General features: G+C 57.1%; 2 protein-coding genes across 5 annotated transcripts in view; one reads left to right on the top strand and one right to left on the bottom strand.

Moving 5' to 3' along the window:
- DOCK6 (dedicator of cytokinesis 6) overlaps positions 1-25158 on the top strand; it is a 39336-nt gene that overhangs the window by 2721 nt on the left and 11457 nt on the right. Inside the window, exons 2-30 of one of the 4 annotated variants that reach the window (XM_012641266.1) lie at positions 3064-3151; positions 3750-3925; positions 4194-4262; positions 4509-4638; positions 5581-5793; positions 6837-6922; positions 8400-8466; positions 8570-8719; positions 9562-9642; positions 9738-9891; positions 10102-10229; positions 10356-10449; positions 10851-11013; positions 13874-13991; positions 14064-14134; positions 14416-14554; positions 14640-14741; positions 15096-15182; positions 15370-15601; positions 15875-16036; positions 16713-16876; positions 17677-17781; positions 19668-19760; positions 20011-20106; positions 20776-20916; positions 22998-23111; positions 23190-23360; positions 23843-23982; positions 24063-24232. In XM_012641266.1, the coding sequence (XP_012496720.1) occupies positions 3064-3151; positions 3750-3925; positions 4194-4262; positions 4509-4638; positions 5581-5793; positions 6837-6922; positions 8400-8466; positions 8570-8719; positions 9562-9642; positions 9738-9891; positions 10102-10229; positions 10356-10449; positions 10851-11013; positions 13874-13991; positions 14064-14134; positions 14416-14554; positions 14640-14741; positions 15096-15182; positions 15370-15601; positions 15875-16036; positions 16713-16876; positions 17677-17781; positions 19668-19760; positions 20011-20106; positions 20776-20916; positions 22998-23111; positions 23190-23360; positions 23843-23982; positions 24063-24232 (3704 nt within the window). Of the gene's footprint in view, positions 1-3063; positions 3152-3749; positions 3926-4193; positions 4263-4508; positions 4639-5580; positions 5794-6836; positions 6923-8399; positions 8467-8569; positions 8720-9561; positions 9643-9737; positions 9892-10101; positions 10230-10355; positions 10450-10850; positions 11014-13873; positions 13992-14063; positions 14135-14415; positions 14555-14639; positions 14742-15095; positions 15183-15369; positions 15602-15874; positions 16037-16712; positions 16877-17676; positions 17782-19667; positions 19761-20010; positions 20107-20775; positions 20917-22997; positions 23112-23189; positions 23361-23842; positions 23983-24062; positions 24233-25158 lie in introns of those variants that run through there. The other 3 variants (XM_012641268.1, XM_012641267.1, XM_012641269.1) reach the window with 3 other exon arrangements.
- On the bottom strand, positions 11149-12807 carry LOC105807853 (chromosome unknown open reading frame, human C19orf80). Its single transcript, XM_012641350.1, has 4 exons — positions 12496-12807; positions 12133-12294; positions 11503-11612; positions 11149-11397 (listed from the first exon to the last, which is right to left on the bottom strand). The coding sequence occupies exons 1-4, from the start codon at positions 12790-12792 to the stop codon at positions 11370-11372; spliced, it is 597 nt and encodes a 198-aa protein (XP_012496804.1). The 5' UTR covers positions 12793-12807; the 3' UTR covers positions 11149-11369.

The raw sequence follows: 25158 nt of genomic DNA, 5'->3' as shown, positions 1-25158 counted from the left end.
CTTGGGCTCGAGTGATCCTCCCACCTCAGCCTCCTGAGTAGCTGGGACTACAGGTACACGCCACCATGCCTGACTGAACTTCTTAGTTTTTGTAGAGACAGGGTCTTGCTCTCTTGCCCAGGTAGGTCTTGAACTCCTGGCCTCAAGTGATCTTCCTGCCTCAACCTCCCAAAGTGCTGGCATTACAGGCGTGAGCCACCGCGCCCAGCCAGCTCGTACCATTTTAAATCGAATACAGTATAGAACAGTCATAATGATCGGCATTTATTATACACTTCTTTGGTGCTGGTCCCCGTCTGGGATGTCACTTATTTGTCACTGCAGCCCATTGACTTCGTTCTGACAATTGAAATGAAGGCTCAAAGTAGTTAAGTCACTCTGAGGGTCTCCAGTGGGAAAGTGAGCCCGGAGCAATCTCGGGAACTTTCCCTCTTCCTGCCCTCGCGTATCCCAAAGCACGTTTGTTCACCTTCTTCCTGGGAGTCTCTGACCGTAGCATCTTCATTTCCAGCCTCCGTTGTCGGACATGAGGCAGTTCGCATTTTTCATTTAAAGAAATAATGATTTATTGGAGGGCCAGAAAGAAAATGAGCTGTGCATTGACAAGTTTCAAAATTTCAAAAGTACTGCCAGAATTTGGGGGACAAAGTCTGTGTCACCTTGTCCTTGAATATATCTGCAAACGCAAGCACACACATATGTTATTATTTTTTACCTTTTTAAAAACCGTGACATATGACATGCATGCAAAAAAATAGAGTATAAAGAGTAATTATAGGGCTGGGCGCAGTGGCTCACACCTGTAATCCCAGCACTTTAGGGAGGCCAAGGCGGGAGGATATTTTGAGGTCAGGAGTTCGAGACCAGCCTGAGCAAGAGCAAGACCCCATCTCTACAAAAAATGGAAAAAATTAGCCAGGCGTAGTGGCACACGCCAGTAGTCCTAGCTACTCGGGAGGCCGAGGCAGGAGGATCGCTTGAGCCCAGGAGTTTGAGGTTGCTGTGAGCTAGGCTGATGCCACGGCACTCTAGCCGGGGCAACAGAGCGAGACCCTGTCTCAAAAACAAAAACAAAAAAACAGGGCCAGAAACCCAGGTGCCTGGGATTGTCTTTGAGGACAACATGGTGACAGCGAGCCTTAATTGAGCACTTACTACGTGCCATGCTCTGCACTTAGCTCGGTAAGGTGGATGCAAGCCTGAGACCCGAGGCCGGGAGAGGGACAGTCGCTCACTCGTGCTCAACGGCTCCGAGTGCAGTCAAGTCGCTCCATGGCCAGCATGGAGCAGCGTTTTCCCAACTGCAGGGGCCTCTCTCCAAGGCCAAGGGGAAAATGAAGCTGGAGGCCTTAGCCCTCCCTCCTCCCTCCTCCCTCCTCTGGGACAGCAGCTGCAGAACAGCTGGGACCAGGGCACTGTTTCGTCCCTGTCCCCTGTCTCAGCATCTTTTGTAAATCACTCCCCAGCCCCTGTGTGCCAGGGCTCCTTCTGCAGGAGGCAGCCCCAGCTTTGGGAATTTGAGGACAAAGCCCTAATTTTTAACACCCTGCAACCTCCTCCCCACCCGCCAGCCCGAAGCAGCGAGACTGCAGTTTGGCAATAAACACAGAATACAGGGGCGGAGAAGGAGGGCGGCTGGGGTCCCAAACTGGAGGCCCCCATGTCGGATCAAGGTCATGATCAAGTTTTGTTGGACCCACACGGATTTGAATTCGGAGGCCTCCAGTCGGGGGGAGGCTCCCGGTGGCCTCAGTAGCCCCCACCCCCCTGTCCTTAGAGTCTTCCCTGGGCCCAGCACACACACTCAGCTCACTGATGGCCCGTGGGCTGTCGGGTTTGCAGTGGTCAGCGTCACGCTCTTTGGTGCATATCTGTTTATTATGAAAATTTCCAAACACACAGAAAAGTGGGAAGGGAGGGAGGCCAGAACATTGGACCATCAGCTTGTCAATTTTAAGAAGGACTGAGGCCCAGAGAGGGTGTCCTCCCTGCCCAAAGCCACACAGCTCAGAGATCTAGGGCTTCCCCTAATACGGCAGATTTGGGCAAGTTGGACCAGGAGGGAGACAGGGAAGGATTCACTTACTGTGTTTAAAAATTAAGAAAAAAAAAAAAAGGTGGTGGCTCTCGCCTGTAATCCTAACACTCTGGGAAGCCAAGGTGGGAGGATTGCTTGAAGTTAGGAGTTTGAGACCAGCCTGAGCAAGAGTGAGACCCCATCTCTACTAAAAATTGAAAAAATTAGCTGAGCAACTGAAAGATAGAAACAAAAATTAGCCGGGCATGGTGGCGCATGCCTGTAGTCCCAGCTACATGGGAGGCTGAGGCAGGAGGATCGCTTGAGCTCAGGAGTTTGAAGTTGCTGTGAGCTAGGCTGATGCCACGGCACTCTAGCTGAGGCAACAGAGCGAGACCCTGTCTCAGAAAGAAAAAAGCCATTTATTGAGCACCTAGTATGTGCAGGGCCCAGCGCTGGGCCCTCCATGGGGACCACATGGTCCTAGCTCCTGCCTCCACAGAGATGCTGGGGAGGAGGGGTCTCCAAGCTCAGAGCACAGAGCCCAGCCTCAGGGCTTTTGCACAGGGCCTTTGCCCTGTGAGATCAGGGTAGCTACAAATGGGTAAACTGAGGCTCAGATGTGGGAATGACTTGTCCAAGGCCCCATAGCCAGAACAGAGCAGGACACACATTCTGGATGGGGTCCAGGGGGCAGGGCTGGGTGTGTTTGGGGAACCCCAGGGTGGGCAGAGGTCCCCCAGATGAGGGAGCAGGCCCAGCCAGGAGGGGAAGAAGAGTCTGTGACCCCCTCAAGTCCCATCTAGTGGCAGCACCCCGATCTTTGCTTGACGGGGAAGCGGTTGGAAGGGCCGCAGGCCCAGCTTTGGGGGGACTGGCAAGCCGTGTGCCCTGGGGCCCCCACAGCCTGAGGTCTGTGGCTCCCGACACCTGGGTTCTGGGTTCTCTTCTCACAGACTGAACCTGTGGGCCCCGCTGCCTGGGTTCTCAGGGCGCCGCTGCCTGAGTTTTCCTGCTCCCAACAATCCCCTTCCTGTCCTTCCCAGGACGGTGGCCGCAGAGGTGCGGAAGCAGGTGTCGCGGGAACGCAGTGGCTCCCCGCATTCCAGCAGGCGCAGCAGCAGCTCCCTGGGGGTAAGTGTTTGCGGGTGGCCCCCCTCGGTCCCTGCCCTGTCCATGGGGGAACAGAGATGGCTGCAGCAGTGGCAGGGCAGGGTAGCCCTGTCCTGGCCCTAGCGCTGTCCCCATTCTGTTCCTGTGGCCACCCTCCCTGCAGCTGCTTGGGGGTAGCCCAGTGTGTGGCCAGGAGGGCGTGGCTCCTGCCTGCTGTCACCCTGCCTCCTGCTGCCTGGACCACCCAGCTGGGGCTGGGGGAGGGTGGCACTGGGGGAGCCCAGTGACTTCGCCTGCAGCGGGGAGAGGGGTGGAGCCCTCTTGCCCACAGCGCCTTAGGTATTGTCTCTGGCTGGGCCTCCGTCAACATTTCTTTCCTTCCACCATTGGCTCCTGCCCATCCAGGCACCAGGGTGTGATTTCCTTCCTGGAGCCGCTGGAGGGAGGTGGGGGTGGGGAGTCCGAGGTCATGGACCTCCACGGCCCCTCCACAGCTCCAGCACCCTCCATGGCTCCCACCGCCCTCCTGTTTGAGTCCGAAGCCAACACGCACCCCGTCCCCCCCACCCATTCTCAGCCTCTGGGGCAGCCACGTCCCAGCCACCTTGCTCCAACCCAGGTCCCACTGACGGAGGTCATTGAGCCCCTGGACTTCGAGGACGTGTTGCTGAGCTGCCCACCAGACGCCGAGCCGGGGCCCCTCAGGGACCTGGTAGAATTTCCAGCCGATGACTTGGAGCTGCTGCTGCAGCCGCGGGAATGCCGGACCACGGAGCCTGGGATCCCCGAGGATGGGTGGGTTCAGCCCCACACCCTTCCCCACCCATGACTCCACCCTGCCTCTGCGACCTGCCATCGGCAGCCCCTTTCCAGGCAGACTCCAGAACCCAGCGGGCCCAAGTTCGACTCCTGGCACAGCTGTGTGACCTTAGACGAGTCACGCTTCCTCTCTGAGCTCCGTCTCCCCGTCTCTGAACTAGGCACGGCAGTCCCTACCCTGTGGGCCATTGGAATGATGCGCAGAGGCCCTGCCTCTGTTTACCTGGATTTTATTTTGCTACAGAAAACTGGATGCTCAGGTGAGGGCCGCAGTGGAGATGTACACAGAGGACTGGGTCATCGTCCACAGAAGGTGGGTCCGACTCGCGGGCAGCTCAGGGGGGGTCTGAGTCCGGAAGAGCTGGGCTATCGTTCATGGCCGGTCCTACTGTTTATCTGCCCACTTTCCCTGCAAGGACAGCCACACTTTTCTGGCAGAGCACAAGGAGGGTGATGGCCCTGCAGGCATCACGTGGTTCTTGGTAGATATGTTGGGGCGCACTGAGGAGCCCCAGGGAGCACCCAGCCCCACTACCTGCCCCGCCATCCCTCCTGCTAGGTACCAGCACCTGAGTGCAGCGTACAGCCCTGTCACCACGGAGACGCAGCGAGAGCGGCAGAAGGGCCTCACCCGCCAGGTCTTTGAGCAGGACGCGTCTGGGGATGAGAAGTCAGGCCCTGAGGACTCGGTGAGGGAACCCCTGGCCAAGGTCACGACAGGGGTATGTGTGCAGGCTCCAGCTCCAGCTTTCGGGCACATGTGACAGGAAATGACCCAAAACAGCCTGGAGCCCAAAAGGAATTTTATTGGCCTCATGAGTGAAAAGTTATGGGTAATGATTATACACACTTATCCAGTGCTTAGTGTATACTAAATACTTCCTACTTGTTCTCTCCTTTCATCCTATGAATCAGGGCAACCATCGCACCCATTTTGCAGGTCAAGAAACTGAGGCGTGGCAAAGTTATTAAGGCCTTGAGCCTCTACGTTCAACCTATTTTGTTCATCAGCATTTAACCTACTTTGTGCCAACAATAATTATTCTAAGAAGTATTGCATTGTTTCCACTGTTATTTTTAGATGTAAATGGGGAAACTGAGGCCCTTAGAGTGGGAGTCAGAGAGCCAGGGTTGCAGAGCTGAGCTGAGATTTGAACTAGGGCAATCTGGCTCTGACCGCGTCTGAGTCTGAGGTCGGGAAGAACCCTCCCCTCCCCTGGCAACAGTCATCAAAGTCCCAAGGAAGGCTCTTATTGGCCCGGACCTTGGAGCCAATGCCAGCCAATTCTGGAACTGGCAGATGTGTTCTGATTGGCTAGACAACGGTCATGTGAAGCCCAGAATGTGAGATAGGAGTAGCCTCCCAACATTTATTTGGTACCTATTATATGCTCTCATGTTTTTATTTAACCATTTATTGAGTGTTTACTGTATACTCTTATTTAATCAGTAAACAGTGGTAAAAGTGGGAGGGGCTCCCCAAACAGAAGTTTCTAGAAAGTGGGTCAGAAAAGCCCTCAGGTCACCCCCGTAGTGGTGACCACACCGCCTGGCCCTCAGCTTCCTCATCTAAGAGTGATGCTAGTGTGTATCCAGCTGGTGCTCAGTGCTTACACATTCTGAACTGGCAGGATGACTCCCAGCGCTGCTCGGGCTCCCCAGACGACACCCCTCGAAGCAGCGGCGCCTCTGGCATCTTCGACCTGAGGAACCTGGCAGCTGACTCACTGCTGCCCTCGCTGCTGGAGCGGGCCGCCCCTGAGGACGTGGACCGGCGCAATGAAGTCCTGCGGCGACAGCACCGGCCCCAGGCCCTGCTCACTCTCTACCCAGCACCTGATGAGGTGGGTGCCTGTGGACCCAGAAGTCCAACTGACATGTATCTCTATGTATCAGCCAACCAGCATTTACTGGGTGCCTACTGTATACCTTGTGTTTATTCAATTGTGGACACCTACTATATACACCTATATTTATCTAACCAGCATTTATTGGGCACCTATGGTATACCCTATGTTTATTCAGTAGCTTTTTTATATGAACACCTACTATGTATTCCTATATTTATCCAACCAGCATTTATTGGGCACCAAAAGCATATCCTGTGTTTATTCAGTAGTTTTTTTATATGAACACCTACTATATACTCCTATATTTATCTGACCAGCATTTATTGGGCACCAACTATATATCCCTATATTTATTCAACCAATACTTCCTATGTGCCTACTGTGTAGTTCTCTATTTAATCAGTCACTATTTGTTGAGCACCTACTATATATGCTTATATTTAGCCAACCAACATTTATTTGGTACCTGTTATATGCTCCTATGTTTTTATGTAATCATTTATTGAGTACTTACTATATACTCATATTTATTCAATCAGTATTTATTGGCTGCCTAGTGTATATTGCTCTTTATATATCCAATTAGCATTTATTGAACACTTTCTTATGTACCTGTGTTTATTCAACCAATTGTTAGTAAGTACCTGTTGTATAACTATTTGACTAGTATGTTTGGGTACCCACTATATTGCTGGCGTTGGGGATACAGCCATGAATAAAATAGACCTGGTCCCTGCCATAGACCTCTCTGCTAGGACATTATAACCCAGACAGAGTAGTGCCGTGCTGAGATGCTGGTAAGTGTCCCTCGCACGGCCCTCCGTGTCCCCGCCACATGGCCCATTGCAACAGGGCATTGTGAGCACCTGGAAGAGGTGCCTGCCCAGGCTTCAGGGGTCAGGGAAGGCTTCCTGGGCGAAGTGTCGGCTAAGCTGTGACCTGAACAGACATTGGCCAGACGAGGAGGAGTGAAGTGCATTCCGGGCTCTTCCTGGAGGGCGTGTCCCAGCTGCACCCCCCACCCCGACTTTTGGCAGGATGAGGCCGTGGAACGCTGCAGCCGCCCGGAGCCACCCCGTGAGCACTTTGGACAGAGGATCCTGGTCAAGTGTCTGTCGCTTAAGTGAGTGTAGCGAGCTACACGAGGGGCCGCAGGGGTTCCAGTGCGGTGCACGCTGCGTGAGCGATGCCATTGCCACGTGCAGCCCTGTGACCTAGGGCTTTTATGGGGGAAAATAAAACTTCCCTTTTCATCATTCTAAGCCGCCAGTGCTTAAGCGCCAGTTGTGTGCCGGGCTCTGTTCTCAGCCCTTCATGTATATTAACCCATCTGATCTTCACCACAACCTTGTGAAGTGGGCACAGGTGGGGAAACTGAGGCACGGGGTGGTGACGTCGTTGTGCCAAGATCACACGACTTGAGAGGCCAGAGTCTGGCATTGGCTCACCCTGCTGCTGGGATCCAAGACTGGGGGTGGCAGTGCTAGGGACGCTGGGCCTGGCTCCCAGCCGCCCAAGGCCCCCTCCCCATCAGCCCCCCGGGAGCAGCCAGAAGTGCGTGGGAACAGAACGAACAGGATGTGGACTTGGACCCAGGCCTGGCCCTGCCCCTCCTCCCCACCCTGAGTTCCTGCCTTGATGGGGGCAGGAAAGGGAGGCTCCATCTGGCCTGAGGCCCGCGTGGGCCTCCTGTTGTAAGCACAAGGATTGGGAACCGGCTCTGTGTGCTCATCCAGTCATTCAACAAACACTCACGGAGTGGCTGCAGGGTACAGGACACGTATCTGTGCTATGACCACACAGAGCTGGGATGAGAGACGCTCAGGGCATTTAGGGGCCTACGGGAGGCTCCTGACCCAGCTTGAGGGGTGGCAGTGGGGATCTGGGACAGCTTTCCTGGAGGGGAGATGCGGAAGCTAAGACCCAGCAGTGAGGAGGAGCTGGCTGGACAGAGAAGACCAGGGTGGTGGTGGGTGTGGGAGACACAGCACATGCAAGGGCGGCGACACAAGAGTGGGCACCCAGGCCTTCCAGAGAGGGACAAAACTGAGGCCAAGAGGTGGGCAGGCTGGGCCACGTAGGGTTTTGTCTTCAGGGCAGTGGAAGCCAGTGCTTAAGTATTCAGTTTGAAGACGCTTCCTTAGGCGCGTGGCACGTGGGGCCCAGCAAAGCAAACTAAGACAGGGAGGTGGTTATGGTGACCGTTCAGGTGAGCGAGGACAGGACTCAGCCCAGGGTGGCAGTGGCAGCGGAGGACGCCCCAGAAAGGAGGTACAGGGAGCCCCAGGAGTCGAGAGTTTCAAGATGGAGGGATTGTTGCGCCAAAAGCTGCTTCTGTGCTGGCTGAACAGGTGCCATGGATGCAGGGAGGAGGGGCTGTGTGTGTGTGTGTGTGTGTGTGTGTGTGTGTGTGTGTGTTACGCTGTGCCTCAGTTTCCCCTTTTGCAAAATGGGATGCACCTTTTATGCAAGCCCTTAACTGGTGGGTCCTTGTGGCCCAGTGGGAATCAGATGTGCCCCCCATCTTGGGCCTCAAGAGGGAGTGGCATGTGTGGGCAGCAGGGGTGTCAGTGAGACCCTCCCCCCCCATTTACGGGCAGGTTCGAGATTGAAATTGAACCCATCTTTGGGATCTTGGCCCTGTACGACGTGCGGGAGAAAAAGAAGGTAGGACCCCCTTTCTTCTCTTTCTTCCCCCATCCTCTTCCTCCTCGCTGGGGGGCTGTGGGCTTCCCGGAGGTGGTGGCCCAGCTGCCTCTGGTGTCCCCAGATCTCGGAGAACTTCTACTTTGACCTGAACTCGGACTCCATGAAGGGGCTGCTTCGGGCCCACGGCACGCACCCCGCCATCTCTACCCTAGCCCGCTCCGCCATCTTCTCTGTGACCTACCCCTCGCCTGACATCTTCCTGGTCATCAAGGTACCCGCTGGGGCTGGGCAAGAGGGTGGTCATGGTGAGTGCCATAGGTTCGGTTCTTGCCTTTGTGGAATGAGACAGACATGTCACCAAGAAGGGTGATCAGGGCTGTTGTAGGGGAGAAATTACCGAGGGCTTCCACGGAGAGGTGACAGCTGAGCTAAGACCCATAGGGAGAAAGGCTGTCCCCATGAAACAGCCCGGGGGGTGAGGGGGAGGGCGGGAAGAGAGCGAGATGCTTTTGGGGAGTTCTGGGACAGATGAAGGACCTAGCTGGCACATTCATTGGGGATTTTGTATTTCCAGGAGTGAGGTCAAATTTCCCTTCCCCAAACCTTCAGTTAGGTTACAACGATGAAATGAATGGAGGGCCCACAGGCAGGGCTTGTTCATGGTCACGCTTCACAGGGGTTCCCTCCTTTAGTCCTCACAGCAGGCCCCAAGGTGGGGGTTGCCATGGTGCCCATTTTCCAGATGGGGAAACTGAGGCTCAGAGCTGGTAAGGGACCTGCCCAGGGTCCCACAGTCCCTGAGTGGTCAGGATTGAAGTCCAGGCCTTGTGGCCCAGAGCCCTGCGAGGGGTGGCCTCTGTGTACACTAACAAAGGAAAATATAAATGTAGGGAAAATACCACCAGCTAAATGTGGGCTTGGAGTTTGGGGGTGGGGTAGCCTCCGGGCAGGCCAAGTGCTAGTACTTGATCCCAAGGACAGTGGGAGCCATGGGAGGTATTGGAGCAAAAGCCTTCATAGGATGGGAGTATCTGGGGGTCCAGGAGGCTGGGTAGGAGGTCAGAAGGGGAGGGGGGTCTGGGCAGCACCTCAATGGACCCGCCTGCCCCGTAGCTGGAGAAGGTGCTGCAGCAAGGGGACATCAGCGAGTGCTGCGAGCCCTACATGGTGATGAAGGAGGCGGACACAGCCAAAGTAAGCGCTGGGAGGGGTGGCTCGAAGGCAGGGCAGATGCTGGCCGCAGCAGGCCTGGGGCTCTGAGCTGGTGATGGGGCGGGGTCTCCCCGCAGAACAAAGAGAAGTTAGAGAAGCTGCGCCTGGCAGCCGAGCAGTTCTGCACCCGCCTGGGCCGCTACCGCATGCCCTTCGCCTGGACGGCGGTGCACTTGGCCAACATCGTGAGCAGCGCGGGGCAGCTGGACCGGGACTCAGACTCCGAGGGCGGTGAGGAGGCGGGGCTGCTGGGCGGGGGCGGGACTGACGGTCCTGGGGCGGGGCTATGGGCGGGGCTGATGGCTCCAGGGTAGGGCTAGGGGCGGGGCCAGGAATGGGGTGAGGAGGCGCTCCCTCTGCTGGCCATACTGGGTACCGCACCTGAGTCTCCCTGTCTCTGTCACCTCTGTCCCCCTCTGTATCTGTCATTGTCTGCCCTAGAGCGCCGGCCCACCTGGACAGACCGCCGCCGTCGGGGTCCCCAGGACCGGACGAGCAGCGGGGACGACGCCTGCAGCTTCTCTGGCTTCCGCCCGGCCACGCTAACTGTCACAAACTTCTTTAAGCAAGTGTGTATCCCGGGGTAGGGGGCTAAGGGGAGGGGTGACCAAGGACTCCCCCGCTTCCCTACGCCCGCATCAGCTATGGGGACCCCCAATCCCTCGGCCCCGGCTCACGGAGCAGGTGTCATGCAGGAAGCCGAACGGCTCAGTGACGAGGACCTGTTCAAATTCCTGGCTGACATGAGGCGCCCGTCGTCCCTGCTGCGGCGCCTGCGGCCTGTGACCGGTGTGTGGCACGCCCCGCAAACAAGAGCCCTCCCTCTCGCGCAGTCACTCAGCAACCCTACACTCAGCACCGACCGTGCCAGGCACCCAACGATGACGGTGACAGATAGATCCCAGACCTCAGGGGCTGGACCTTCTAATGGGGGCCATAGACAAGAAACAGAACAAATAAAGCAGATAGTGGGTCAAATGGGGGGCGGGGGCGGGGACAGAAGTCCTGAGAGTAGAGCTGGTCGAACGTGAGGGTGAGAGACAGGAGAGTTCAGGGCGACTTCTGGCCTTGGCACCTGAAGGACAGAGCCCCCGGCGGGCACTGGGCGGGACGGTGCCCAACTCCGCAGCCCCGGACGGTCCTGGCCAGGAGGCTGCCAGGCAGGTGCAAACTGGCTCCTCCCTGCCCAGCCCAGCTAAAGATCGACATATCGCCGGCTCCCGAAAATCCCCACTTCTGCCTCTCCCCTGAGCTGCTGCACATCAAGCCCTACCCAGACCCCAGGGCGCGGCCCACCAAGGAGATGTTGGAGTTCCCTGCCCGCGAAGTCTACGCCCCCCACACCAGCTACAGGTACGGCCACCGGGGCCCGGCTGGGCGCCTGGATGGGGGCGTGCGGGCATCCTGCCAGGTGCGGCCCCCTCACTCGCAGATACAGACACCCAGCGTGCGATGCCGCGGCTCTGCTTTAATGGAGGGTGTTCAGGCGTGAAGGGGTACGTGTCTTTATGTCCTTGCTCCATGCGTCCCCAACGGGGCCACATCCTCTGCCTCTGCCCCGCCTGCTTCCGTCTCTGCTCCGTGCCTGGAAGGGGGGCCCGGCCCCCTGGCCGTCCCCAATGGACAGGCAGCTCCTCCCTGCGCGGTGGGCCTCCCGCGACGTGGAAGCGTCCCTTGCATGACTGGTCCTGAGTTCCGTGCAGGCAGGTTCAAGCTGGGAGTGCTGCCGTGTGGAGTCTGGGGAGGAGATGTGGCTTAGTCAAGGCGAGGGGGTCCCTTCCGGCTGCCCTGTGTGCCCCCGCCATGCAGCTGCCCTGCGTGCCAAACGCCTGCCCGGCTCACCTCTCCTGGATCTCTCGCAGCCGGTGCTGCTGCGCTGCCATCTGCCGCCTCTGCCTCTGCACGTGGCCCATGAGGGCCCACACGATGTGGCTCTGCTTGTCAGTGTGAGCCTGTGGGGTCAAAATGGAAACCTCAGCTGGCAGCTGTCTCACCTCCCACCCCCTGACCCTGCCCAGGGACCCCTATTACATCTGCGTGACCCGGCAAATCACTAACACTCTCTGACCTTAGCTTTCTCATCTGTAAAATGGGTATAAAACAGGACTCACTCAATGGGTTTGTTGCGATCTTCGTATGAATTATTAAAGGGCCTAGAGCAGTGCTGGGTACTTATGGGGCACTCGAGAAATGTTACCAGTTACTCTAGTAGTGAGCATTTATTGAGCACCTACTGGGTACCCTGCCCCATGCTGAGTATTTTATCTGCATTGAGTACTTGGCTCTGCTCTGAGATATCAGTTGTCAGCCTTATTTGCAAATGGGGAAACTGAGGCACACACAGGGACATGGGTTTTGCCCAGGGTCCCCCAGATGGCAGGCTGGCCTGGGAGGTCTCTGGGACTCAATGTTCAGAAGTAAGTTCTGGCGGGGAGTCAGGGTCTCAACCCCCCAAGGCTGAGAGTCTCTTACCTTTAAGGCCTCAAATTCTTGACGGGCATGGCCCAGCCCGGCACCCCTCAGCTGGCGTTCTAGCTGCTGCACATTGTCCCACAGCACCTTCTGTTCCTGGGCCACCTCCCCCAACGCCTGGGCCATGGCCTCTGCATGCAGCTGCAGAACGTCCTCCTCCATCTGCTCAGTAGATGGCGGGTCGTTAGTAGGATGACCAAATCGTCTTTGGGTGCCCAGAACTTGCCTGGTTCTATCACTGAAAGTCTTGCATCCCAGGAACCCTCGCTCAGTCGTGGGCACACCAGGATGGGCGATGACCCTAGACATTAACTCCCCTTCAGACTCCTACCCACCCTACAACGTCCCAGCTGCAGTGCCCACCTGTGTCTTCAACAGGCTTGCTCGGAGTTCCCGGGCTGCATCCCGTTCCCGGCTGATATCCTGCCCTAGGAGTCCCAGTGTGTGGCCATAGAGGCCCAGGTTGCGCCCAGCCTCCGTCAGCCGTGCCTCCGTGGCCCTGTACACGCCATTGAGGGCCTGGCTCAGCTGCAGGGTCCCATGGAAGAGGAGGGTCAGCTCCTCGTGCTCTGCCGGCTCCAGGCTGCCCGCAGGGGCTGCGGCGGCAGGCCGGGCCACCGTTGCCAGGGCCCACAGCAGGCACAGAGCAAGCACTGGCATGGTGTGTAGCCACAGTGCCACTTCTGATACCTTTTATGCTGCTGCATCCCCACTAACCCCTGGTCAATCGTTAACCAGCCCGCTGGGCGCCCCGTGTTGTGCAAGGGCCTCGCAGTGACGAGACAGTTGCATCAGGTGAGTGTCCAGCCGAGTCACGCTGGGATCACGCTGCCTGGGGCTCAGGGCCAGGCGTGGCACAGGGCGCAGGGAAAGGAGTGGACCCTGTTGGGGGACCCTGAAGCTCACTGTGTCAAGCTTCGGTTTCCCCACCTGTGAACAGGCGTGACAACAACATCGGTATTAACAATGAGGCTTTTATGAGCACCGATGGTTTGCCCAGAGCTTTTCTTGATCAATGCTAACTGCGACTTTACTCCCTGGATAACTGTGGACAAGTGACTCAGTTTCCCTACCCATAAAACGGGGGTGAGGTTAGTCCTGTCTCGTGGGCTGCCTGTGAGGAGTAAATGAGTCACTTCACGCTGAGTGCTCGGAACGGAGCCCAGCGTATAGTAAGTCCCGTGTGAGTGTTTGGTGCAATTATTGTCATCATTGTTATTTCTCATCATCAGCAGAGTTATTAATGCAAATGCTCAGCTAGCTGGCCTGACAACCCCATTATACAGATAGGGAAACTGAGGCCCAGAGGGAGGTTGGGGCTTGCATAGAGTTACCCCTTGGGGAGGGAGGCAGGACTCTGACCCTCACCCCTACCTTTGGACTCTGACCTTAGTTTCCTCACCTGAGAGACAGGCCACATTACTCTAGTGACTTCTCCTTGGGGGAGGGGCAGTCAGGCCACTTGGGCCACTTCGGAACTCTGGCCCTGAGCGTCCATCTGTTCCCTGCCCTGTGCTCCATTAGCGCCCCTGAAGCCACTCTGTGTTCCCACCGTGTGCCGGTCCGTCCTCTCTCCTACCTGGTGCCCATAATACCTGTCACCCAGCCCTCAATGCCCCAGCCTCGCGACCTTCTCTTCCCCTGAGTGGTCTGTGTCCCCAGCCGGCCTCGTTCCTGCAGCCCAGCTGCTCATGTGCGCCTGCAGGACCCCTGTCCCTCTGACCCTTGCCCTGCCCCGCAGGAACCTGCTCTACGTGTACCCGCACAGCCTCAACTTCAGCAGCCGCCAGGGCTCCGTGCGCAACCTCGCCGTGCGGATACAGTACATGGCGGGCGAGGACCCCAGTCAGGCGCTGCCGGTCAGTGGCTCTGTCCCCGGGGAGGCGGCGTGGGGCGTCCTCGGCGGGCCCCTCACGTGCACCCTCCCCCAGGTCATCTTCGGCAAGTCCAGCTGCAGCGAATTCACCCGCGAGGCCTTCACGCCCGTGGTCTACCACAACAAGTACGCGGGGCGGCGGGACGCGCAAGGACCTTGGGGACACTGACGGGTGTCGGGATAGCAGAGTGTGGGGAGATGGCCCTTATCACACACGGGGCAGCACGGGCGGCGATGCAGGGGGCAGCAAGAAGGGAGGTGAAGGCTCTTGGGGTGCTAACGGGGTAACTCGAAGCAGAGGGCGGGGACAGTGGGTCCGGCAGTACTGGGGGACCGGCGTGGCAGAGGCTATGGGGCAGACAAGGGGAGTCCCGGCCCCCAGCAGATGCCCTAGCGGGTCCCGCCAGGTCCCCCGAGTTCTACGAGGAGTTCAAGCTGCGTCTTCCAGCCTGCGTGACCGAGAACCATCACCTGCTGTTCACCTTCTACCACGTCAGCTGCCAGCCCCGGCCGGGCGCAGCGCTGGAGACGCCCGTGGGCTTCACCGTGAGCCGCCCCCCTCCGCCGCCCCTGAGCCCCCTTGTGCCCCCTTGTGCCCCGGCCGCAGGCCTGACCCCCAGCCTCTCCCCAGTGGGTCCCGCTGCTTCAGCACGGCCGCCTGAGGACCGGCCCCTTCTGCCTCCCGGTGTCCGTGGACCAGCCGCCCCCCAGCTACTCCGTGCTCACACCGGATGTACGTCCCCCGCAGGGGCTCCCGCGCCACCTGCCTTCCTTGCCGCCACACTCCGGGAGCCTCGTCCTCTACTGGCGCCTCCAGGGCCTCACGTCCCCCCACGAAGCTATTTCCTGACTCACTCAATGAATGTCCACCCTGTGTCCCCAGTCTCTGTGCCCCCTCTTAGCATGTGGGTTTCCACCCTGCCCAGTGGTCCCCCTCAGTCCACTGGGACTGGGCTGGGGGTGGGGTTCCCAGCTGCTCCCCTAGGCTGGGCCACACTCGGGCCACCGTGTCGCAATGGCTGGGGCTCCCGGGTGGCCTGATGAGTGAGGGTTCGGCCAGTGCCCAGCTGGTGCCTCCTTCCCGCAGGTGGCACTGCCGGGCATGCGCTGGGTGGACGGGCACAAGGGCGTGTTCAGCGTGGAGCTCACTGCAGCGTCCTCTGTGCACCCCCAGGTACGGGCTCCTGCCCTGCTCCCCTCCTGCCTGCCCTGAGATTGGGCAACAGCTGCCACCGGCCGGGAATGTCTGGCCTCAGGCTGTGGACGTGACTTTGGTCAGCCGGGCTGGGCTCTCAGGGAAGCTGCTGACTCAGGCAGGGGCGGCTTCAATACCCTGGGGCGTTCCCCGTGTCCCCACCCAGGACCTGCACCTGGATAAGTTCTTCACACTGGTGCACGTCCTGGAGGAGGGGGCCTTCCCGTTCCGGCTCAAGGACACCGTGCTGAGCGAGGGCACTGTGGAACAGGAGCTGAGGGCCAGCCTCGCGTCCCTGCGCCTGGCCAGCCCCGAGCCCCTTGTGGCCTTCTCCCACCACGTTCTGGACAAGCTCGTGCGTCTGGTCGTGCGGCCTCCAATCATCAGTGGCCAGATTGGTGAGCGAGTGTGGTCTTGGGCCTCAGTTTCTCCATCTGGAAGATGGCTCCTCGGTGCCCTGGTCCTAAGTGACCTTTGATAGCCCAGTTACCTCCCTGGCCTCAGTTTTGCCACCTGAAAAATGGCCCCAGTCCTCTGCACCCAGAGCAAGTGCCGTGTGTTCCCTTGATGGTCACATGACCCCTTGGGTCCTGATGTCTCTATCTTTGGAAAGTGGGTGGGGAGGTAAGAGGCGCTGGGCCCTGGAACTTGACCTCTGCTCTGCCCGACAGTGAACCTGGGCCGTGGGGCCTTTGAAGCGATGGCCCATGTAGTCAGCCTTGTCCACCGGAGCCTGGAGACTGCCCAGGACGCGCGTGGTCACTGCCTACAGCTGGCGGCCTATGTCCACTACGCCTTTCGCCTGCCTGGCACTGAGCCCAGCCTCCCAGGTGGTGAGTGTTGGTGGAAACCCCTGGGAGACAGAAAATATCTCAGAGACGAGTGTCCCAGGCAGTGAGAACAGCACGTGCAAAGGCCCTGAGGCCTCACAAGCTTTGGGCAACTTGGTTTGGGCAACTTGCAAGAGAGATAATGTCTTGCCCACTTTTGCTCAATTGCAAGGCGTGTGGTCTCTGGTGATCATTCAGCCAGTCAGCAAGCATCTTCTGTCGCTCGGGGCAGAGCCTGAGCTGCCTGGGTTTGAATCCTGGCTCTGTCACCTACAATCTCTATGAGGCTGGGCAAGTGACTTCACCTCTCTGAGCCTGTTTTCCCTTTTATAAAACAGGGACAATAATAATACCCACCTCATGGGGCACTGGTAATAGTAAATGATACAGCAGTCCATGCAAAGTGCTTAGCACATTGTCAGCACTCAATAAAGGTGGATTTTTTTTCATATGCCAAATAATTAATGATAACACCAACCCCTGTGTGCCAGGCATTATTCTCAATTTTTTAATCCCCCCAGGTGTCTGTGAGGTATCAGCCATTGTACCCATTTTATAGATGAGGAACTTAGAGGCTCAGAGAGGGAAAGTGATTTTGCCAAGGGCGGCTGTCTAGGAAAGGACTAGGGGTCTTCATGGCAGGTGGGCGGGGGGCCGATCCTGTTCCCTCCATCCCCAGGGGCTCCTCCAGTGACAGTGCAGGCTGCCACCCTGGCCCGTGGCTCCGGTCGCCCTGCAAGCCTCTACCTGGCCCGTTCCAAGAGCATCAGCAGCAGCAACCCTGACCTAGCCGTGGCCCCCGGCTCCTTGGATGATGAGGTTTCCCGTATCCTGGCCAGCAAGGTAGGGTGAGGGGGCCGCTGGGACCGCCAGCCTCAGGGGCCGTGGCTGCCGAGGGGGCGGGTGAAGAATCTCACTGTCAGTGAAAGATGGGGAACAACAGCGACCACAGCACAGAGGAAGGCTTAACTCTGGGCAGGGGACTGGGCTGTGGCTGTCGCAGGTTGGGGACTGCGCTGGGCTCTGCGCTCTGTGACCAAGGATGGGTGGCAGAGCTTGGTCTGGTTGAATAAAGAGCAGTAGATACATAGTATATGCGTATACACGTGCACCCCATACGCCTACGTATACGGGTGCGTATACACACATACCCCATACACCTACATACACAGTGCGTATACATATGCACCCCATGCACATACGTATATGGGTGTGTATACACATGTACCCATGCACACACCTACACGGGTGCGTGTACGCATGCACCTCATACACCTGTGTACACAGGTACACATACGCATGCACATATATGCATGGGTGCTTATATGCACGCACCCATGTACCTATGTATATGGTGTGTATACACGTGCACCCCACACGCATACGTACATGAGCATGTATACGCAGACACCTCATGCACACACCCATGTGGCTGTGTATACACGCAAACCCTGGGCACCTACCTGCACGGGTGCATATGCGCATATACCCATGCACCTGTGTACATGTACACGTTCTCCAGCGTCGCGTGTGGGTGCACATGTGGGCACATGTATGGCCCAGGGCAGCATCCACGCTTGGCGTTTTATGCTGCTTTCCCCGCCCTGCGTCGGGGATGCCGCCAGTTACCCGTGTATCTCCAGGGCATCGATCGCTCACACTCCTGGGTGAATTCCGCTTACGCTCCGGGAGGCAGCAAGGCTGTGCTGCGGCGGGCGCCCCCTTATTGCGGGGCCGACCCCAGACAGGTGCCCTCTCTACCTGCCCCTGCGCGAATGTGACACCCACCTTAGCATGAGCTCCTCCCACCTTCCTGGCTGCCTCCGACTAACCTAGGGGGGCTGCCTGCAGACCCCTCCTGCCTTTGTTTGGGGCTGTGGCATCACTGGGTCATCTTAACCAGCCTTTTGCTGCCACATGGGCCACAGGCCCAGACAGAGACAGAAGGCATGGGGTGGTATGCAAATAGCATGCAAATGATATGCAAATCTCACCCATAACCTCACTACCCTGCATGGCCTAGTCCCCTCCCTTTAATCCACCTCTGTTCAGGGGACCCTCAAGTGTCCCCTTGGCATAACCAACCTGAATGTTGTCAAGGGGGAGGAACTGAATCTCTGGGCCTCCCCATCCCATTTCAGACAAAGAACTCCCCTCGCCTCCTTCCCAGGTGCCTGGTGTGGGGAAGGGCTTTGCCTCCAGACAGACCGGGGTTCAAGTCTTAGCTCTGCTGCCCCAAGCAATTGGCCACATGTCCCTGAGCCTCAGTTTCCTCATTTGTAAAATGAAGCTATTGCTCCAGATTTTCAGATCTAGTAAGGACTTGAAGTAGACTGCTCAGCGCAGTGGTCGTGATGCTGTACTCGAGTTAGGGCTGAGGACGTTGCGGGCAGGATGTTGCTGGGAAGATGAGCTCCTTGGCCCAGCCTCCTCTGAGCTCCGGTTAGTCAGGGAAATACACACGGATCAAACAGACGCCCAAGTGTGCAACTGCACGATTTGAAAATGCCGAAAGGGAAGTGAACAGCAGCTAGGCGCCAGCTTCCCTCTGGGTGATCTTGGGGGTGACATCTTTGCTAGGACCTGAAGGGCGCGATGATGCCAGCCAGGGAAGGGAAGTCTGGGTTTGTGGCTCCTGCCCACCCCTGTCCCCGGCACTTTGAACAGGGCTTCCCTCAACATCCTAATTCCCTGAGAGTCAGCTGTGCCTTGGAGAGCAGGAAGGAGGTTAGGAGGTGACAACTTGGTTTGAGAGTGGCATTCCAGGCAGCAAGTGGCACCCTGCTTCATGCCAAGGAGCCAGGGTGTGGCGGGGATCAGAGGAGCTGAAGGGGCTGCGAGTGTCAAGGCAGGTCCCAGGGGCTGGGCCAACTCCACCATCAGACTTCCTGTCCCTGCCAGCTGCCTCGCCTCCTGACCAGCAAAGGAGGAGGCGAGAGTGGAGCTTGAGTCCCCCCGTACCCATTTCACAGATGGGGACAGTGAGGTCCAGTGAAGCCTCAAGCCAGGCTGGGGCAGGGCCAAGCCTGGCCCCTGGGGCTGTCTCAGCTGCTTCATCTCTCATGCCTATGTTACTCTGTCGTTGTCTTCCTGCCTCTTTTTTCTTCTCCCCCCTCTAACCCACTTTGTCTACACCTCCTCTGGCCACATACACTCTTGCTGTCTACACTGATTTCATCTCCTCCACTTTCACCCACCCCTCTCTCACCCATTTGCAAACCTTTGTTTAAGCTCCATCCACGCTCCCCTCCCTCCCGCCTGTTGTGGTCACAGTGTTTTGTCACCTCCTTCCTGCATCTTCATTGTCATTCTCACCCCTCCATCACATTCCTCTCTGTCCACACCTGCACACCTTGATCTTAAGTCACTGGCTCTTTCCGGCCACTCTCCCATCGGTCCCTGCCTCCCCTGCCCTGCCCACTCCCATGGCAGCTTGGCCACGCCGACCCATCTCTCGTCCCCACCTGTCCCCGCCACCCTGTGCTCATCCACGTGGAAGCGTCTCTTTCTCTGTATTCACACCGACCCACCTCTCTTCCCCCATCCATGTCCCCTTGGACACGTCTTTCCTCTGCCTGTGTCACCACTGCCTCCCCGACACTAACCCTCTCCTCGCCATCGCATCCCATCATAGGCCACCGACCGCAGCTCTGGCCGAGCCTCCTCCTACCTCGAGGGCTCCTCCTCGGCCCCGCCAGCCACCCAGCCGAGACCCACTATGCAGAAGGTAGTGGGGGGGTGGGCGTGACTCAGTTTCTGCCCCAGGCCCCAGCAAAGGGGCCGAGAGCTCCTCCTGCCGCAGCCCAGAGCTCAGCAGGGTCCAAGAGCCCAGGGAAGGGCACATCGACTCTTCTTGTCCCCTCTCCTCCTGCATGGCCCCCTGCTGCGCTAAGCCCTCCCCTAGCATGCCCACGAGCAGCGGCGGGTGTGGGAGGGAGTGGTGCCTGGCTCCCTGTGACCCCTGCCTCTGCCCCCAGCTGCTCCACGAGGAGCTGGCACTGCAGTGGGTGGTCAGCAGCAGTGCTGTGCGTGAGGCAGTCCTCCAGCATGCCTGGTTCTTCTTCCAGCTCATGGTGAGCCCCCTCCCTTCCTCCTCAGGGAGAGAAGCCCCCTGAGAACGTACCTGAGACCCCTGAGGCATGGCCCCAAGGAACCCCCACAGAGAGATGAGAGGTCCTTAAGGGGTCTCCCTGGAGAGACTGTACCTGAAACCTCCCTTCACAGAGTGAGGACGCCCCCTTCACCATGAGACTGTTAAGGGAGAGAGACCACTGAGAGACCCCTACCCAGAGAGATAAGTCCCTCCTCCAAGAACTGTCCCCAGATGGAGAGGTAGACCCCCAAAAAAACTCTTAAAGAAATGCCTTGAATGGCCCCTTCCTGAAACCTGCTGGCCACATCCCCGGTGGCTCTTGGATGGGCTTTCAGGCCGCAGCCCCGTCTCCCCCAAATCCAGCTCCTCAAGCCCCACCATCTGTCCCACACACAGACCTGCTTAAGCCCCTCCCACACAACGCCCCCTCAGCTTTCCCACTCACACTGCCTAGGACTCACACAGGCTCCACCCATGGCCTTCAAGCCCCACCCACATGTCACAAGCCCCGCCCACATCACCCTCAGGTCCCACCCTCAGTTTACAGCTTCAGGGCTTAAGTTTAACTTCAGCCTACCTACCTTGCTGCTAAAGCCCCGCCCCTCCTATTAAGTCTGCTCCACCCACAGCCCTCTCGCCCCGCCCACAGGTGAAGAGTATGGCGCTGCACCTGCTTCTTGGCCAGCGGCTGGACACGCCCCGCAAGCTGCGCTTCCCTGGGCGCTTCTTGGATGACATTGCAGCCTTGGTAGGCTCTGTGGGCCTAGAGGTCACCACCCGTGTCCACAAGGTAAGAGATGCAGCGAGTGCATGGAGGGAGTGGCCTGAGGGAGGACAGAGAGCCAGCCTGCCAGGCAGGGACGACAATCCTGCCCAGTGCCTTCTGGCTGCAAGACCAGGAATCCAGTTTGCTGGATGGATCTGTTCATTCGTCATCTGTTTCTTGAGCACCTAATATACAGCCCTGAGCTGGGTGTAGCCCCACACACAGCAGTAAACAAAACAGACCAAAATCCTTGCTCTTGTGGAGCTGACATCTAGGGGGAGACGTGAAGAAAGTGAGGGAATAGTCCAGGCAATGCCTAGGGAAGAACATTCCAGGCAGAGGGGACAGCAAATGCAAAGGCCCTGAGGCAGGACTGTGCTGGGCTGTTAGGAGAGCAGTGAGGAGGTGAGTGTGGCTGCATTGAATGAGGGGGAATGGGGGTTGGTGAGAGCAGGGAGGTGACAGGGCAGACCCATTAGCCCTTAGCACAGTGCAAGTATACAGGAAGTGTTTAATAAATGTATGTTGATGTTCTGAGACCCTGACAACTGTCCAGGTTCTAGGACACCAATTCCAACGCTCATGGGGGCTAGGCAGGCAACAATAATGATCATAGTAATAATATCGAGCCTTTATTGAGTGCTTACTGTGTATCTAAGCACTTTAGATGAATTGTATCATTAAATTGTCCCAGTAACCCATGAAGCTGGTATTCATGTAATCTCCATTTTACTGATGCGGAAACTGAGGCAGAGAATGACTGAGTAGCTTTACCTGGTACCACTCGGCTAGGAAGGGACAGAATGAGGATTCGAATCTGACCCCACCAGTCGCAGAGCCCATGCTCTCACTACCACCTTCGGTTGGGAGAGTGGGGGTTACGGTAGACCAGAGAGCAGAAGCGACCCCATCTAACAGGGGCAACCATCGCTCAGTCCAGCGACAGAAACCCTGCAGGAACATGGCTCTGCTGTGGCCAGATTGTCTGGTTTCGAAAGAGAAACAGGACTTCTGGATTTGATGAGAACTTTCCAGACTTTTGAAACGCCGTTCTGGCCCAAGCCAACCCTTGCATAATCCCATGCAACCTCTGAGCTGGTCTCGAAGGTCTCGATCGTGTCTCACTAGAGCTTTCCCAAGGGCTGACAATCCCAGGGGCTGACCACTTTCAGAAAGGGCTGCGGGGAAGAACAATGAATGACTCTGAAAAGTAGTATCCTTGCAGCTGCTAGGGGGGCCCGGTGACAGGCCACAGCGGTTTCATTCATTCTGTTGACATTTATTGTGCACTGATTGCATTGGGCTCCATGCACAAGGGAGACCCTGTCACTGCCGCCCTGTGGACTCTGCAGCTAACTTGCCAGCCACATCCTTCCTCAGGGCCTTTGCACTGCATGTTCCCTCTACCCAGAATGCCTTTCTCCTCTTGGTTCCTTCTCATCCTTCCGGCTTCTCTTGAAGCAGTACCCCATTCTATTGTCTTCAAAGCAGATAGAACTATCTGGAATTCATGTCTATGGTCTGTCTCCCCCACACGTGAGATTGTGATTTGGACAAGTCTGCCTCAGTCACAGGGCGTGGCACATAATAGGTGCTCAGTATGTCCTTGTTAATTGATTGCTGAGGGTGTATCCTTTAGGGCAGAGGCTAATTCTTTTGAGTGAGATCACAAGTGATTGAAATAACCAAAGTTTATTTCTGAGGTTCCAGGGGGTTTCACAGTGTGTGCCCAGCCCTCATGATTCTGTGGCACCGGCCACATCAAGCGTTGAACCGCTTTGCCATCTACGAGGCCGCCTCACTTCCCCTCAAACCCCATTGGCCAGAATGTGGTCACATGGTGCTGCCAGCTGCAAGGGATGCTGGGAAATGTAGTCTCTTCTGCTCTGCTATGGACAGAGAGGGGGAGGATTTTGCAGAAAGGAAGTGGCCAGTCTCTGCCACGGTGTGTTAGGGAGCATGGGGAGGACAACCAGGAAGTCCCAGGGACAAAGGCTCTGGGGGAGTGAGACTGCTCCTGGAGGTGGCAGGTGGCCGTGCCCCTGCGGGGACTCAGGAGGGCGGAGTTCGGGTGGCTGTGGGCTGACAGGTCCCTGTGTCCCCAGGACATGGAGCTGGCCGAGCGCCTCAATGCCAGCCTGGCCTTCTTCCTCAGCGACCTGCTGTCCCTGGCTGACCGTGGCTTCGTCTTCAGCCTGGTCCGGGCCCACTACAAGCAGGTAGGGGTGGGCGAGGCGGATGACGTGGCTGTGGATGGGGCAATGCTGACGTCACCGCTGACCGCCCCTCCCCTGCAGGTGGCCACGCGGCTCCAGTCGTCCCCCAACCCGGCCGCCCTCCTGACTCTGCGCATGGACTTCACCCGCATCCTGTGCAGCCACGAGCACTACGTGACCCTCAACCTCCCCTGCTGCCCGCTGTCGCCCCCGGCCTCGCCTTCCCCCTCCGTATCCTCCACCACCTCCCAGGTGGGCCGGCCTCACTTCTGCCTCCCCCCCTTAACCTGTGACCTCTCACCTTCAGTCCATCTGCTGTGGTTCCCTCATCTCCGTCCCTTTCGTGGCGGGCCACTGCCTAGGTGGACCGACCCCCCTTTCTGCTTGACTTTTTACCTCTGACCCATCCTTCTCAGCAGTTTCCCAGGAGTAACTTCTGATTTCTCGCCCCTCAAGCCTAATTCCCAGGCCAGCATCATCTCGTCTGCTATTTGTCAGTCCTCTGACTTTTGATCCCATGCCCTGTTACCTCACAGATGAGTTAACCCCAACCTCTCACCTCTGGCCTTTGACCTCATGCCCACCGTCACCTCCAGATGAATTATCCAAATCTCTCATCTCTGGCATTTGGCACCATGATTTCTATCTCCTCCCAGATGGCTTTAATGGTGACCTGTCACCTCTGACCCTTGACCCCGGGCATCCCCGATTTCTCCCCCCAACACCCTCTGCAGAGCTCCACCTTCTCCAGCCAGGCCCCGGACCCCAAGGTGACCAGCATGTTCGAGCTGAGCGGGCCCTTCCGGCAGCAGCACTTCCTGGCAGGGCTCCTGCTGACGGAGCTGGCGCTGGCCCTCGATCCCGAAGCCGAGGGGTGAGCACAGATCGGGGCAGGTGGGACGGTCCAGGAGCCATGTCCACTCTGTCCTGAGCACCCACCCCGCTACCCCACAGGGCATCCGTGTTGCACAAGAAGGCCATCAGTGCCGTGCACAGCCTGCTCTGCAGTCACGACACTGACTCCCGCTACGCCGAGGCCACCGTGAAGGCTCGTGTGGCTGAGCTGTACCTGCCACTGCTGTCACTTGCACGGGACACGCTGCCACGGCTGCATGACTTTGCTGGTCAGCGGGCCAGGGAAGGGTGGGGTCACATGATCCAGGGGCTCAGTCACACAAGGCACAGTCAAGCGTACGGGGATGGGCATTAGGATCAGCAGAGCAGGTTCAAGTTCTGCCATAGAGCACTAGTTGCCATAACTTCTCTGAGCCTCGGGTTTCTCATCTGTAAAATGGGAACAGTAATAGCTCCAACTACTGTCTGCCCACAATAAATGTGTAATGTTATTGTACCATTTATTATTTTCTAAGAAGAGAAAATGTGAGGAGTGGAAAGTGAGAAACACCCAGATGAGAAGATGGTTGGAGCCCTGCGTTCATTCATTAGCCTGTTTATTCAACAAACATTTATTGACAGGGTTGAGGGACAGTATAATGCAGTGGTTGGAAGCACAGAGTTGGGATTTGTGGGGAGATCAGTTTGGGGATATTCTCAGCCACTATATCTTGAATTTTTTTTCTGCCTCATTTTCGCTCTTCTCTCCTGGGACTCCAATTACACGTATGTTAGTCCTTTTGACCGTGTCACATGTCTGTTATGCGCTGTTCTGTTTTTTTTTCATTCTTTTTGCTTCACTTGGGAAATTTTCCATTCACCTGTCTTTCGATTCACTAATTACGTCTTCTGTTGTGTCCAGTCTCCTATCAACCCCATCCATTGAGTTCTTAATTTCTAATATTGTATTTTTCAGTTGTAAAATGTCCATTTGATTTTTTTTTTGGTAGATCCCAGTTTTCCATTTTGAAATTGTCTATTTTTTTTTTTTTGGCCCATTTTGCCCATCTTTTCCTCTGACTTTGATTTTAAAGCCCTTATTTGCTGACTTCAACATTTGATCATCTGTGTGTCTGCTTCTATTGTCTCTTTTCTCTCTTATCCATCACATCATCCTGTCTCATCACATGTCTTATAATTTTTTTTTTTTTTTTTT

The sequence above is a fragment of the Propithecus coquereli genome, unplaced genomic scaffold, assembly GCF_000956105.1.
Source record: "Propithecus coquereli isolate 6110/MARCELLA unplaced genomic scaffold, Pcoq_1.0 Scaffold164, whole genome shotgun sequence".
Lineage (NCBI taxonomy): Eukaryota > Metazoa > Chordata > Mammalia > Primates > Indriidae > Propithecus > Propithecus coquereli.
This window is presented reverse-complemented; position numbering and strand designations above follow the sequence as displayed.